The sequence below is a fragment of the Notolabrus celidotus genome, chromosome 17 (genome assembly GCF_009762535.1).
Source record: "Notolabrus celidotus isolate fNotCel1 chromosome 17, fNotCel1.pri, whole genome shotgun sequence".
NCBI lineage: Eukaryota > Metazoa > Chordata > Actinopteri > Labriformes > Labridae > Notolabrus > Notolabrus celidotus.
Window position 1 is genome coordinate 27,062,099 of NC_048288.1, and position 14,383 is coordinate 27,076,481.

General features: G+C 41.2%; 1 protein-coding gene across 2 annotated transcripts in view; it reads right to left on the minus strand.

Moving 5' to 3' along the window:
* Positions 1-593: 593 nt before the first annotated feature.
* LOC117829080 (collagen alpha-1(XVIII) chain-like) overlaps positions 594-14,383 on the minus strand; it is an 87,362-nt gene continuing 73,572 nt past the window's right edge. The window contains exons 15-44 of one of the 2 annotated variants that reach the window (XM_034706619.1): positions 14,125-14,178; positions 13,655-13,690; positions 13,402-13,536; positions 13,141-13,200; positions 12,929-12,964; positions 12,660-12,704; positions 12,425-12,487; positions 11,367-11,402; positions 11,180-11,263; positions 10,958-11,017; positions 10,701-10,754; positions 10,462-10,551; positions 9,420-9,455; positions 9,233-9,286; positions 9,007-9,063; positions 8,382-8,441; positions 8,230-8,271; positions 7,857-7,943; positions 6,927-6,954; positions 6,716-6,775; positions 6,441-6,466; positions 6,252-6,350; positions 6,015-6,168; positions 4,945-5,018; positions 4,684-4,812; positions 4,516-4,563; positions 4,360-4,422; positions 3,926-4,123; positions 3,673-3,788; positions 594-3,564 (exon numbers count right to left, since the gene is read on the minus strand). In XM_034706619.1, the coding sequence (XP_034562510.1) occupies positions 3,363-3,564; positions 3,673-3,788; positions 3,926-4,123; positions 4,360-4,422; positions 4,516-4,563; positions 4,684-4,812; positions 4,945-5,018; positions 6,015-6,168; positions 6,252-6,350; positions 6,441-6,466; positions 6,716-6,775; positions 6,927-6,954; positions 7,857-7,943; positions 8,230-8,271; positions 8,382-8,441; positions 9,007-9,063; positions 9,233-9,286; positions 9,420-9,455; positions 10,462-10,551; positions 10,701-10,754; positions 10,958-11,017; positions 11,180-11,263; positions 11,367-11,402; positions 12,425-12,487; positions 12,660-12,704; positions 12,929-12,964; positions 13,141-13,200; positions 13,402-13,536; positions 13,655-13,690; positions 14,125-14,178 (2,286 nt within the window). In that variant the 3' untranslated portion in view covers positions 594-3,362. The remainder of the gene's footprint in view (positions 3,565-3,672; positions 3,789-3,925; positions 4,124-4,359; positions 4,423-4,515; positions 4,564-4,683; positions 4,813-4,944; positions 5,019-6,014; positions 6,169-6,251; positions 6,351-6,440; positions 6,467-6,715; positions 6,776-6,926; positions 6,955-7,856; positions 7,944-8,229; positions 8,272-8,381; positions 8,442-9,006; positions 9,064-9,232; positions 9,287-9,419; positions 9,456-10,461; positions 10,552-10,700; positions 10,755-10,957; positions 11,018-11,179; positions 11,264-11,366; positions 11,403-12,424; positions 12,488-12,659; positions 12,705-12,928; positions 12,965-13,140; positions 13,201-13,401; positions 13,537-13,654; positions 13,691-14,124; positions 14,179-14,383) is intronic. The other variant, XM_034706620.1, reaches the window with a different exon arrangement.

Consider the following 14,383-nt stretch of genomic DNA (forward strand, 5'->3'; position numbering starts at 1 on the left):
TCATTTATTTGTTTATTCATTTATTCATTTATTTAACTATTTATCTATTTATTAATTGATTTATTAATTGATTGCAGTAATGCACCATTAAGCTGGTTGCCAACTGCTGTAAAACACAAAAAAGAATACAAAGATTTTTTTTTTTCAAAGCGATGTCAGTAAAAAAAGATTGTTTACAAGAAAACGGGCATTGATAACAAAACAAATGTTTAGGCTAAGTGGGTTTTTTTAACAAAAAAAAATCAAGATATGTATAATGTAAATCTACTTATATTGTTAATAGCCATTAAGCTAAAAAAATATGTTGACATATGAGTTTTGGTCCATACCGCCCAGCTGAAAAACACCAAAATGAAATGAGGTAAATGTTCTGCTAGTTCATCAGTAATAATATACCTTTACACTTACATAGACATAATTTATTGACAAAGCATACCCACTGGGCAGCCCAATACAACATTTGAAATAAAGTATTAAATGGTATTTATTTTATACACAAAACTGCAGATTCCTCATTTCTGAACTATCTGATGCTCTCCTCTTGAAGTCGTCAGTTTTATTGTGCAGGTAAATGAGAGAGAAAGAAAACCAGATTACCAAAAGAGAAAATTTTATTAAACAAAGCACCAATATTTATACAAAACATGTGCTCTATTTTCCCTTAGAAGTTTTCATCTAAAATCTTTTTTTTTTCAGTCTTGAAATATTTCACTTGTTTCACTTTTAATTTTCCAACTATGGAAATTTGTTCTGACTGTTGACAACATTCTTCAAAACTCTATTACTGTAAAAATAAAAACTGTACAAAGAATAGAAAAGACGCACAAAGTGTGAAGAAACAACCAACACATGATAAATTACATTCTTAAATTTAATCTTCTGATTTGTTTTTAAATGTTATGTGCTGTGACGGTATAAATAAATCGTTGGATTTAAATTAAATAGCCTACCGAGAGAAAGAACTGCTAGGAAGTGAGATCAACAAGATGTATGAACAAAGCTACAACAACACTTTTAAGGATGAAAATGTTAGAACTACAAAATATATATAAAAAAAATAAAGTACAGTGCATCGAAATTTCTTTGGTGGCAACACTGGCTGTCTGGTCTCAAAGATGAGGAACTACGCAAGCTATGGGAAGAACATTTATGCCTTTTAACTTTGAGTAAGCTTTAAAAATGAATTGATTACAACCTGAAAACAACAAAGTCAAAGTAGTCTGTTATGCTTCCATCTCAAAAGTCTTTAGAAATCCATCATTTAAAAAAAACCAACCATGTTTCAGGAGAGGCGTGGATTCCTCGGTCTTCAGTTTTCGCTTAAAGATAAAGAGGCAACTTTAGAAAGGTAGTCCTCTCGTTCTTAACATGACTGGGTGTTTCTCATAGACAGTATATAAGAAGTGGATGTAGCCACAGGGTTCAACAAGTGAAGCCAAAGCTGAACCGTTAGCGACAACCTGCATTGTTACTAATGGCCAGCAGGGGGCGACTCCAATATTTTCCAAAAAGAAGTGTGATTTAATGAAAGCTAATGAGAAAACGTCTCTACTTATCTCTTGATTTATCACATTCATCAACATTTTCCAAATTAGTTAAAAGTCCCACTCTCTAATTCAAGTCGTCTTTGATGTAGCTTAAAGCTTCTGTTGGTAGGAATGGTGTCAAAAACTGTACTTTTTTTCTTCTGGGTTTGGAGAAAAGGTCATAATAAATCTCTGTGTTTTCCAATGCCTATGTATCAAGTGATGTTATTATTCCCCTTGTTCCTGGTATTCGCAGACCAATCAGAGCTACTCCCCAACTTCTGTCCTGATTGGTCGAGTGGCGGCCCCACTACGTCGCCCTGATTGGCTGGGAAACCACTACTTCCTCATGGAACACGCACAGGGCGAGGTTACAACAGCAGAGAGGGTAGGGGTAGTGTTGACATTCAAAATCTCTCTCAGAACTGATGTTTATATCACGACTACCAACAGCAGCTTTAATGCTAATATTCAATTTGATCCAATCCAGAGTAAAATTGGCGATACAGATCCAAAATAAAAACAGATGGGGACGTCTGTCTGGAAACATGAAAACAGATTAAAAAAATAACTTATGTTATCCTCTAGGAGTTTTTTTTACTACTGAACTGAGTCTCCTACCACTTCTTTTGTAAATTATTTTTTATTTACTGTACACCACATTGAACGCCTTGTCATCATTTTACTTTTGTGCCAAGCTTGAGGTTTTGAAAAAAAAAGTCAAGTGAAGTCACAGATGTTGACATCAACTTCCTGTATACAGTCAATGGTGGCCACCCGTGTGGTAAAAGCCATTTCTGCTACTTTGTATTTGGTTCTTTTAAAGTGACACAGATGTGTCTTGTTGCAATGATTCTACTTCCCTTGAACAAAAATACTAAGGGGGCGTGTCCACTGCTGCCATTTTTTGCACTGGCAGCACCTGTTTTCTATGCAAACTGTGATTCAGTGTTTTAAGCACTCAGTACCCTTAGTGCGAAACGCCCTCAGGGTCAGCTGATTTCTGACTTCTTGATCACTGACCAATCAGAATCAAGAAGGGGCGGGACTACTTCAATCATCTTTGTCAACACAATGGAGGAGGTCGGTGCAGAGGAGAAAAGTGATCACACTCGTCTTTTGGAGATATCATTTCCTGGTTTAGAGCTGCTGCTGATGCTCTGACACGATTTCTATCGATAGGTTTTACAGTTTCATGTTAAAATACCATTGAATGAAAGCGTGAATGAAGCATACAGAGCTTTTTAAAACAGACCTAGCAGGACGCAGATTGACCTTCGATACCCAACAACAGTATACGCTGGTGGGAAGCGCTCTGAAATTGAGGTCATGGGCGCTCCCAGCATAAAAAAACGCGGCAGTGGACACGCTATCATCAACAGACTATTACCACACTCTCTTTGAGATGTCAGCATTGGCACCACTTCAAACCCATCAGCCTTCGTGTTGCATTTTACATTATGTGCCACTAGTTTGAACATAAAGGGAGTCCTCTGGACCAAATGGACATTTCTTTAAGGCAAAATTATTCCAGAGCCACAGCGTAGAATCATCCTCACATTAGCTTAGATTCCCAGATTATAAGTTGGTAAGAGTTTGTTTCAGCCTCTTCATCGTCTCGCCTCTCAGGAAAAACACTGAAGACGGCAGAGATGTAAAGGCATTAGTATCTTCTGTGTTTTTAACGAGGCAGTGAATGTGGTCGTCGGATTTTAACAACCATAAAATGCTACATGTAGCACCGAAGATGTGATCAACATCTTTTTCCAAAAAGAGTCACTTAGATCTTCTCTCTGTGTTTTGGCGGGTTCTTTTGATGGAGTGGTTTTGGGAGATTTAAGAGTTTTTGTGGGTCTCGATGCAAAGCACGATGTACTGGTTGGAACAGCTCCGTGTCTGCTGGCCCAGGAGCAGACCTGAGGTCAGACTGGATGACTGGCCCATGACGGACATGTGGTTGGCACGCCACGTCTCACAGTGTTTGTCCGTCACCCGTAGACCCCGGTTGCTAGAGCCGTGCCAGATGCTCTTCTGAGGCCTGCAAAAGACGGCTCACATTATTAACATGATGGAAAATATTCAAAAATAAGAGACAGAAAGACACAAAACAGACAGAAACACGAGAGGGATCGATCGTGTTACTGACCAGAAGGGATCAGCTAAAACATCCCGGCCATCAAAAGAGTAGATTGGTATCCTGGAGTTAAGTGGCCCCCCATCACCGGTGAAAATTGACCGCCAGTTCCTGAACATGATGTCTCCCTACAAAGAGGACACAAAGACTTTGATGCAACCTGACCTTCTTTGGTGTAGGGAAACTAGAGTGGTAAAATATTTGTTGTCCATCTTTATATCTTATTTATAGTCAATGTTCCAAGTAGTTCAGTCTGCAGACTCACCCTGAGGTTGGTAACGGGCAGAGTTTCCCTGAAGCCAGGATAGACCACATGGACCAGGTCTTGCCTGTGGGAGGAAATGAAGGCGCGGTAGTTGGGAGGTAAACCCATCGCCTTGGCTTGCTCGTAACACATCCGATCGGCCGTGTCGAGCCCCATCATGTCGCCTGAGTGAGGCTGGTTTAAGGCCACTATGTTGAGCTGGAGGGAGAAGGAGCAACAGGTCGATGTTAGTCCACCTCAGTGTGATTCGTGATTCATGTAAGTCATGCCTTTTTCACCAAAAACAAAAACTAGAAACCTTTTTTGACTCCTTATAAATATTTCATCATTATCTTTAAAATCCTTTGTACTAGAATATTCATGCCTCATTTTTTCAGCAGCTCAAATCAAGCCAGGTGTGTTGTTCTAAACAATAAAGTCTCACTGACACTCACCCTTTCTGTTGGTGAACGCACCCTTTCCATCGTGTGTCCTCTTGTCTGATACGCAACACGAGGCTTAAAGAACAAATGAGAGGGGATGTTCAAAGAATAATCGTTATGTAGAGTATAATATTATTCAACAATGACATTTGAGTAGAGCATAAGTACCTCATCTTGTGGAATAATGTTATTGGAGAGGTAGATCAGGCTGCCAAGCTGTGGAGGAAAGTCTCATTATTTCTCTGACCATGAAAAGTAAAACTGACTTTTATTGTTGTGTTGATATTACTTTATAGACAGACAAACACTAAGGTGGAAACTAGTCCTTGTCAGTACCTGTATCTCTTTCCATCCCTGCAAAACTTTGATGAAGAGGCTTCCTGTTCCCGTAACGTACGCCAGAGTTCCCTCTGCGTCTCTGACCGTCTTCTGCATCATGATCTCCCGGCTAGAAAAGGTTTTCATCTGAAGAACAAAGACAGAGAAACAAAGCTGAACATCTCTCTCTACACTTCAAAGTTGTTGTGAAAGGTAACCCAGTGTATTTTTTTTAATGTGAGGTTTAAAGAAATATCTAAAAAATTGAGGTTCACTTACAGATGCCGAATTACCCGAAGTTCCAGGTGGTCCAGGGGGTCCTTGGGGACCAGGGGGGCCCGCAATGGTCAAAGCTACAACAAAAAATAACATTTCAAACAGGCTTTAAAAAAACTGGCTGTTTCATCTTGTTAGCATCAAGGAGATACAGTATCTCACAAAAGTGAGTACACCCCTCACGTTTCTTCTAAAGCTGATGCACAAGAAAGCCCGCAAACAGTTTACTAAAGACAGCAGACTAAGGACATGGATTACTGGAACCATGTCTTGCGGTCTGATGAGACCAAGATAAACTTATTTGGTTCAGATGATGTCAAGCGTGCGGGGGGGGGGGCAACCAGGTGAGGAGTACAAAGACAAGTGTGTCTTGCCTACAGTCAAGCATGGTGGTGGGAGTGTCATGGTCTGGGGCTGCATGAGTGCTGCCGGCACTGGGGAGCTACAGTTCATTGAGGGAACCATGAATGCCAACATGTACTGTGACACACTGAAGCAGAGCATGATCCCCTCCCTTCAAAAACTGGGCCACAGGGCATTATTCCAACATTATATCGACCCCAAACACATCCACAAGATGGCCCCTGCCTTGCTAAAGAAGCTGAGGGTAAAGGTGATGGAGGGGCCTATCATGTCTCCAGACCTAAACCCCATTGAGCATCTGTGGGGCATCCTCAAATGGAAGGTGGAGGAGCGCAAGGTCTCCAACATCCATCAGCTCCGTGATGTCATCATAGAGGAGTGGAAGAGGATTACATTGGCAACTTGTGAAGCTCTGGTGAACTGTGAGTGTCATTTCTTCAGTGTTGTCCCATGAAAAGATATAATTAAATATGAGGGGTGTACTCGCTTTTGTGAGATACTGTATTTGAACTAGGGATGTTCTTTGGACTAGCTCCTACAATGTGGTTGTTCACCTGGAATTCTAGTTCAAAGTGTCTGACTCGTATGAAGGTGAGGAAACACTCAGAGAGACAGCTAAGGGGGACAAGGTTTAACCCCCAAGTCCACCAAGTTCGTACATGAACTCAGGTTACATAGTTTATGACATCTGCATGACTGATGAAGTGTACCTGAGCCATATCTTGAGGTTGACACCGGCAGCCCTGGTGGCCCCGGTGGTCCAGGAGGGCCGACCGGTCCTGGTCTGCCATAGCCTGGAATACCTGGTGAACCTGGCACCCCAGGAGGTCCCTGAGGACCAAGCACTGACTCTCCTTTCGGTCCCTGAAATATGCCAGGAAATAATTAATTCATGGCCTTGGTACATTTTTTGACTTAAAGAGGAAGCTCTCCATCCAAAGACTCACCACAGGTCCTGGTCTCCCTGGGATTCCTGGTTGACCGGGCAACCCTTCCTCCCCTTTGTCTCCCCTCTCTCCTTGAAAGCCCTGGTCTCCTCTTGCTCCCTGTGATTCCACACACAGACAAAGGCACATATATGACCTGAGTGTGAAAGCACAGCCACATCTCAGAGATAGACTTTAAATGAGACTCACCCAGCCTCCCCGGGGAAGGAATGTGTCTGCAGCGGAGAAAAGAGAGGAGGGAGACTAATTAGAGAGAGGGATGTTGTGAAGGTGCAGAGACACACAGGATGGAATAAGGCCTTTAAACTCTCAGTTTCTCTTCTTCACATCATTTTCTTTTCATCTAGTGACTCATTCTTCTCTTTACATGCATTTAAAGAGACATAATCATTCAATGTGACGTAACTTTGATCACTTTCATTGTTTTCACGATGTCTTTGATTTAATCTAAAATGCTGACTCACTTGGTGGAGCAGGTAACCCAGGGAGACCTCTCTCCCCCTTTTCTCCTTTGGGACAGTTACCTTGACACAAAAAGAGATGTTGTGATGATGAGGTCAAAGTTCAATGTATGTCATAAGCTTGTTTTATGCTGCTTTACTTTTCTGTTAAGCTGGTAAACATTGAACATTTTGATAAGAGTAGGTAAAACAGATTTGAGGCTTTATAACCTACCAAGTGAGACGGTTCCATCTGGATTCAGCTGAAAAAGGAGCACAAACAAACATTCAGTGATGAAATTTGACAACAAACCTGTGAGTATTTCCAGAATCAGCATCACAATACAGAAGCCTAAGGAGAAAGTGAAGTAATAAGACAGGAATGATCACTATGATTAACCTGATCAAGGTCGTTTTCTCTCCTGTTTATGCTGTAAAGAAAAGGTAAAGGTAGACTCCCGGTGTTACGGTTTTAAAAGTGACCCTGTAAACTGGAGACCTTTAGCTGAACGTAACGGTGTTGAAACACAAAGGGAGTTCCAGCCTGTCCGTCTGCTTCTATGGTGTCATCTGTGATGAATGGCATTCATCTTTGTTTTACTGCCCTCTACAGGTCTGGTGGTGTAGTGCATTTACTTTTTTTTTCTTCTCCATACGTCGCTGGCTTGATTTGCACAATCTACCCGGGACTTCAGCCCACGGTTGAAACGCAGACAACAATAGGGGCACAGGAACCTTTTAGTTCCAGGGAAAGTAGTTCTGGGGGCTAAAAGACCCAGGAACTGTTTGTCAAAATGCACCTTTTGTGTCTATGGCCACTTAGCCACATTCCCCAAGACTGTCATGCTGTCTCTTTATGTCATTTGTAGTCATTTTTAATTGCAAGGTGTTATTTAAGGGAGCCTATTTTAACATCTGGCTAGGGACTGTAAATGGAAACTAGCCTTTTGGCTAACTCTGGCATATTTGCAGAAATGTTCATTAATATGCACGGTCCATGTAAATGAAAAAAAAAAAAAAAAGATGCACCAAAGGTTAGGTATCTAACAAAGGACAATTATCTCCATCCATTAGCACATATTAAATCATCTAATCTGTATCGTCAACACCATAATTATGACACATGCACATGCAGATTTTTTTGTGGGTGGAATTAAAGAGATACCTCATTTCTGTTTTGGCAATGAGCCTTCACCTTTCCAGACCGGACATGCAGGGTGCAGGAATATTTTAGAGACATTCTGGAGGAGTTCTGAGTAATAAAAGGTTAAGTAGTACCAGTGTTAGAGAGAGGAGCGTGCAATTTATGTGTACACAGAAGAAGAAGAGCGTGAGGTGTGTGAAGTGACAGATTCAAATAGAGCCTGTGGTTAGGATTGAGCAGACAGGTGTGGAAGGAGTCTTCACTCTGAAGACAGGTAGAAACAGCTTCATACAGCATGGTGCTGATGAGTGTATAAATAATTGGTTTTGAGTCTAGACAAGGAAAAAGGATGATGCAAGGATGGTGACAGAACATTCATTTGATGGAGACTTACGGCCATTTTGCAGTGAGGTCTGGGTGGGATGGGGAACACTGTCTGCAGAAACCAGAAGAGAAGACAGTCAGCACATGACTAAAAAACACACTTCATGATTGAATAGAAGTGTGTGTTAAAGCATTTCTGTGCGTGTGTGAATATCCACTTACTCCTTTAGGGCAGTTATATATGCCTGGGCGACCCGGTGGCCCAGGAGGACCAGGAAGTCCCTGAATAATAGAAATTAAACAGCGTGAGAGGCATTAACGATTTGATGTACATACAGAGTTAGATAAGAAGTAGGTGCCTTTTAACTTAACTATTGTTAAGACAATAAACAGAATCAGTTTGTATTTTATATGCAGAATTTTAGCCTGTAAATCTTTCATGTTATACAGAGTTTTACAGTTTTTCTCATGTTGTAAATTAAAGCTCCAGTGAGGAAGTTTTGTTGTGTACGGTTTTTGGCGCCCCCTGTGGACAAAACTTAGGTCTCATCTCTTTGCTGATTTTGTCTTGTACATGTAGGGTTTCTGATGAAAAATCTCATCCTGTTTTCTTTCAACAGCATAAGAACTCTGCAGAGTAACTTCAGCATTCAGTAAATCATGCTCATGTGAGATCTACCCTGCAGCAATGTTCACAAGCAATAAAAAATAAACTCTAGACATAATGTTGTCCCTCATGGTCTTGTTTACTTCTGTAGCTCGTATAAAGACATCAGTATTTATTTCAGTCTGTTTCATAACCAGCTCTAAACTTCTCATGGGAGATTTAAGTTCATGTGTGACTCACCGGCTGCCCTCCAGAGTCCCCTCTGTCTCCTTTAACTCCCATGTGGCCTGGACGACCCTACACAGACAACATCATAAAACAGGATGAAAAAATCCTGACTTGAAAGGAGTATACAATAAAAATGTGTTAAATCTCAATCTCTGGATGAACAAAAACATTGTCAGAGTCAGTGTCTGCATCATTTTAAATCAAATCAAAGATTGTTTGATGAGCTCATGTTGCTTACAGGTCTGCCAGGGAAACCAAATTCTCCTTTAGGTCCTGCTGGTCCAATAGGCCCCTGATGGATACATAAACAAACTTAGTGGAAGCACTTTTCAATTCACCTGCATCCAAAGTGGTGGAGACCAACATTTGATAGCACTACAAAAACATGAATTCAGTTGTTTGTAATGCTCGCTGTGAATACTCACTGTCATTCCAGGAGGACCGGCTACACCGAAATCACCCTGGAAACACAGATACATTTCAATGATTTGTTCCCTTCTTTTGTAAGGCTTTTATATACTTTATTATAATTATTGTCAGTATGAAAACTCAAATCCTGGAGAGAACATCCACAGACTTCAAGGTACAGTGTGTACAGATGGGAATAGTCAGGGATATCTAGCGGTCAGAGTCTAGATTGAAACGCTCCCCTGCTCACCCCTCTCATTAGTGAAGCTATGGTGGCCTTTGAGGACAAGAAGCTGCTAAATATGATCCTCTAATTGTTAAGTTTTTACCATCAAAACGTCTATCATTATAAATTATATTGCCCACAACCACTTTTTTCTTTGCCCTGGTTCAACTGGTGCATTTTGCATAACCACTCACTAAATACAACAACGTATGTTCTGCTAAATGTTGCTAATTATCACACACTACACCTTTAAATCCCTAACTTTGGGTGATGTGATTGTGGTTATGTGACTTTCATTATGTTGCTGCTGTCTGAGTTGCATGGTTCCCTGGGTAGCTTCAGGCTGCTCTCTGATGTCACCCAAGGTTTCCCTTCTACCATCCCTGTTTTTTTCAGCAGGCACAGGTTCGGGTGATTTTCACCTGATGTTAGTAATTGAGAGTAAATTCTTTGTTTATCTCTCCCACAGTTATCATTGATCCAGGGAAACTGTGCCTTTACTGGATACGGCTCACATGTCCCAGGAATGGGTGGCCCAAAGAACAAGGTCCCATCTCCATTATTTAAAAAATTATCATTAATGATTTCCTAATTTTGGATCATTTTTACAGGGTCCCGCCATGATGTTTTATACTGGGAAATACAAGAGGAGTACTTCAATTTGCAATGTATTGTTGTACTATGATATATTTTGACGTGAAGTATTCTTATCAGGTATATTATATCTGGTAAAATATACCAGATGTTAGTGATAGTGTTACTAAGTGATACGTTAGTGTTCTAGGGTTAAACAATGTAATGTGTGTCATGAGAATGTGGTCTCAAAGTCTAACCTTGTCTCCTTTTGGTCCAATCGGACCAGCCAGTCCTGACGTCATGGATCCATCTGCTGCAATGACATATCCAGGCTCTCCTTTTTCACCCTGCATACATGTGATGAGACATGAGTAAACATCACAACAAACTGTACACACAGAAACATGCATGTACACAGTAATGTGTGTAAAGGAGAAACAACATCTGCTCAGGGGTCAGTCAAGCTCTTTAAATGAGGAGATTTATGTTGGCTTACTTTCAGTCCTGAAGGTCCCCGGATCCCTGGAAACCCAGAGTCACCCTTCAGACCCTGTGAACATTTAGAAATATTAAGTGATCACAAGGATGAGATGAAAAACTAACAGTCTTGTTGTCACACTGATGTTTGTGCACTCGTTTGTATCTATTTGTAACAATAATCCTGACAGCTGAGAGCACAGCAGCTATCTAAACACGCTCTCTGTTTTCATGATAACTTTGTCTGTGATTGATGTTTCTCTGCTCCGTACTCACAGCGCCTCCCTGAGCGTCAAACATCCCTGAGAAGTCACCATCTGTACCGTTCAGCATAAGCTGTTAAAGAAAGAGACGGATCAAGTTATTTATGTGATCAAAGCTACTGAACGAATCAATCACATCTGCTACACATGATGAGACGAGGATTAGGCAGATGTGTTTTGAGTTTGACTTCTCATCCTTCAGCAGTTTTGGTAGAAACACGCTCAGTCTACTTACATCCTGCAGGTTGATGACGGGTCCTGGGGGGCCAGGTGGGCCAGGAGGGCCGGGGAGACTGGTCCCATCCCGTCCTGCATCTCCCTAAAAAGGACATATTTTCTTATAAAATGTAACACATTCATCAAAAGTGTGAGTATACAAATATGAGGTGTTAGTCACTTTTCCTCTCCTGGATGGTTTTTACCTTTTGTCCTAGATCCCCTTTGCTCCCCTTTTGTCCCTGCAGGAGAAACAAGATGAGACAGAGTCAAAACTGTGTTTTCATTTTCACAGCTATGGTCCCTTTTGTCCTTTTTGGTGTTTGTCTGACTCTGTAGGAGCAGACATTCATATCTTGTACATGCTGGCAAAATAAATATGACATTTTTTCAAAGGCAGCTAAAAACTGCTCATATTGTTGCATGCTTTCATCTGTGTTGTTTTGGGGTTCAGTGTCTCGTCCAAGGATATTTTGGCATGTGACAGTGGGAGCTGGGATAGAACCAGCAGCAACCTCTGGTCCTGAGGAATAAAGCTGATGGGAAGTGCTAAAAACTGCAGTTCATCCAGTATTATACCATCTGTCGCAGGGGTTCCGCGACCCCCACTGTACCTCAAAGTGATTTAATGTGGCTTCACTAGCTGGTCTGTAGAAAAACTAGCCTATATGAGCATGTGGCTGTGTTTCCTGTGCCTTTATGAATTAAACTACTGCTACTGATGCTTTTGATAATGAACAGTTCACTAACCCTAAACTTAGGAGTCATCTGGCAACAAAGAACGGCAGAAAAGCCATTACATTTTCTATTTTCAAGGTTTTATTTCAAGTTTAGCTACTATTTCTGTCAATATTTTTTACTATAATGGGTTAAATGTACTATTTTTAGATAACTTTAACAAAAAACATTCTGGAAGACATCTCACGACCCCCCATTTGTGTCTCGCGACCCCCCAGGGAGTCCCGACCCACACTTTGGGAACCCCTGGTCTATGGGATTGAGAGACGTCTGACTGTACCACTGTTCAGCTTATTTTGCTACGAGCTCCTGAAACCATATCTGTGTTCATTTAACCCAACAATCACTGTAAAGCACTTTGGGTTGCATTTGATTTGTATGAAAGCTGCTATATAAATAAAGCTTGATTGATTGAACAAAGGTGTATAGGTGCCAGCAGATATCTCATTAAACCAGTTGTTCAAATGATGATTTGAATGAAATCCTCAGACTGATCATGCATCTCTTAGTCTGCTGGTACACAAACCTCTGCCCCTTTAAGTCCTTCTATCCCTGGAAACCCTGGTCGTCCGGTGATGCCAGGCTCCCCCTACAGACCACAAACAGAAATGTTTGTCACATCAGCATGAACCCTTTAATTCACTATGAGTACAACACATTAAAAAGCGTTGCTCACATCTGTTTGCAATAACCTTAAAGCTGCAGTGATTTCAGATGTTTGTCTGACTCTTGCTTTAAAAAAAAAAGGACAGCAGACTCACCTTCAGCCCCGGCTTTCCAGGAAGGCCAGCTAAACCATCTTGACCCTACAAAAGGCAAACAAGGAGAACAATTAACAGAACAATCACCTACCTGCATTTTCAAATTTAGCATATGCCTCTGTAGAATGATGCAGTTTTGTTCATCTTCCAAACATCTTATAAGGTGTTTGTTTTCATACCAATTCATGCAGAATCTCAAACCTACAATCCACTAAATTAAAGCCTATAACCAGCTTTTGGTCCACAGAAGGAAACTATGCATGTCTTACCTGTGGTCCTCTCAGTCCAGGGATACCTGGAGGACCCTGTGTGATAAAGACAAGTACATAGACTCAAGGTGAAAGACAAAACAGATCGATACAATCACACTATACAAGTACATTCTATCTATCTATCTATATGATGACTGATGGCGTGTCAAACTAAAGAAGCAAAATGTCCTCATGCTGAATGACCTTCATGCAAAAACATGCAGTTTTACCTGTGGACCTCCGGAGGGCACTGCCCCCAAACCACCCAGCATCCCAGATCCTTCTAAGTCCTAAAACAATGACAGAAACAATTTCTTAATATCTCTGGTGGTGTTTAAGAAGATACTGAATACCAAAAACTAGACTCATACTGAAATATGTTTGGTTTTGAGTTTGCATGTCACAGATTCCTGATTCCTTATGTTTCAGTGTAATAGCACGCATGAGCTGGTTTTGAATGTCCGCGTTTCTGAATTGTCTTGATGATTTACCTCAAAGTCCATGGTGTATCCTCTTGCAGGAGGACCTGGCGGCCCAGGAGGACCAGGTAGACCCCTTTGACCAGGTGGCCCCTCTGGACCATCTGAGCCTGCTAGACCTGGAAACCCTGGAGGGCCCTGATCTCCCTGCAAGACATGTAAAAATGATGATTGGAGCAATAAAGTGAGCAAAGCATTGAGGGAAGAGGGAGTAAATACAAAAAAAGAACAAAAAACAGTGAGGTAGAAAATGTTATGATTTTACCTTTGGTCCTGGCTGCCCGTTCACCCCAGGCTCTCCCTGTTGAACACATAAAAATAAAACAGACCACATCATGACAAGCGAGCAAATATGCTTTTTGGTTTGCACAAAAAGGCAGAGTAGTCATTGAAACACAGACTTGTTTACGCTCAATCCCCTTGGCTTTATTAGCCTGCAGGGGTCACCTCATTAACAGCTCGGCTCTGTGTGTTAGCTGGTTATTTAGTTTGTGTATAATTGTTTTTGCAAACAGAGCATTAAGAGGCCCGCTCAGGGGAAATCAGAGGGAGAGGGAGCTATAAAAAGCACACAAGTAAGAGGCTGATCCCGGTGAATGTGCTGCACACTCAGGAATAAAATACTGTTGCTGCTGCAGGAATTCAATAATCACAGAGTTACAGCACACTTTGGGTTAAAAAGTAGATGCATTAAAGTCAGTTCGGGACTTTTATATGTGTTCAAATTAGCCTCACCTTGTCTCCTTTCACCCCAGCAAGCCCAGGATCTCCATCTCTCCCATCAACTCCCTGCAAGAGTCACAACAAACTTTAACATTTCAGATTTCAAATTCCTTTTTAAATGCTTTTCCATGCAGTGACACAAGTGGGAATTTGTTTGACTTTCTTCTACACATTTAGCACCAGGTACAAGCTAACAGCAGGCACTAAAGTTAATCCATCTTTAATTTACAACAAGGCTTTATGATAAATACTGCAATCCTGTGAATATTAT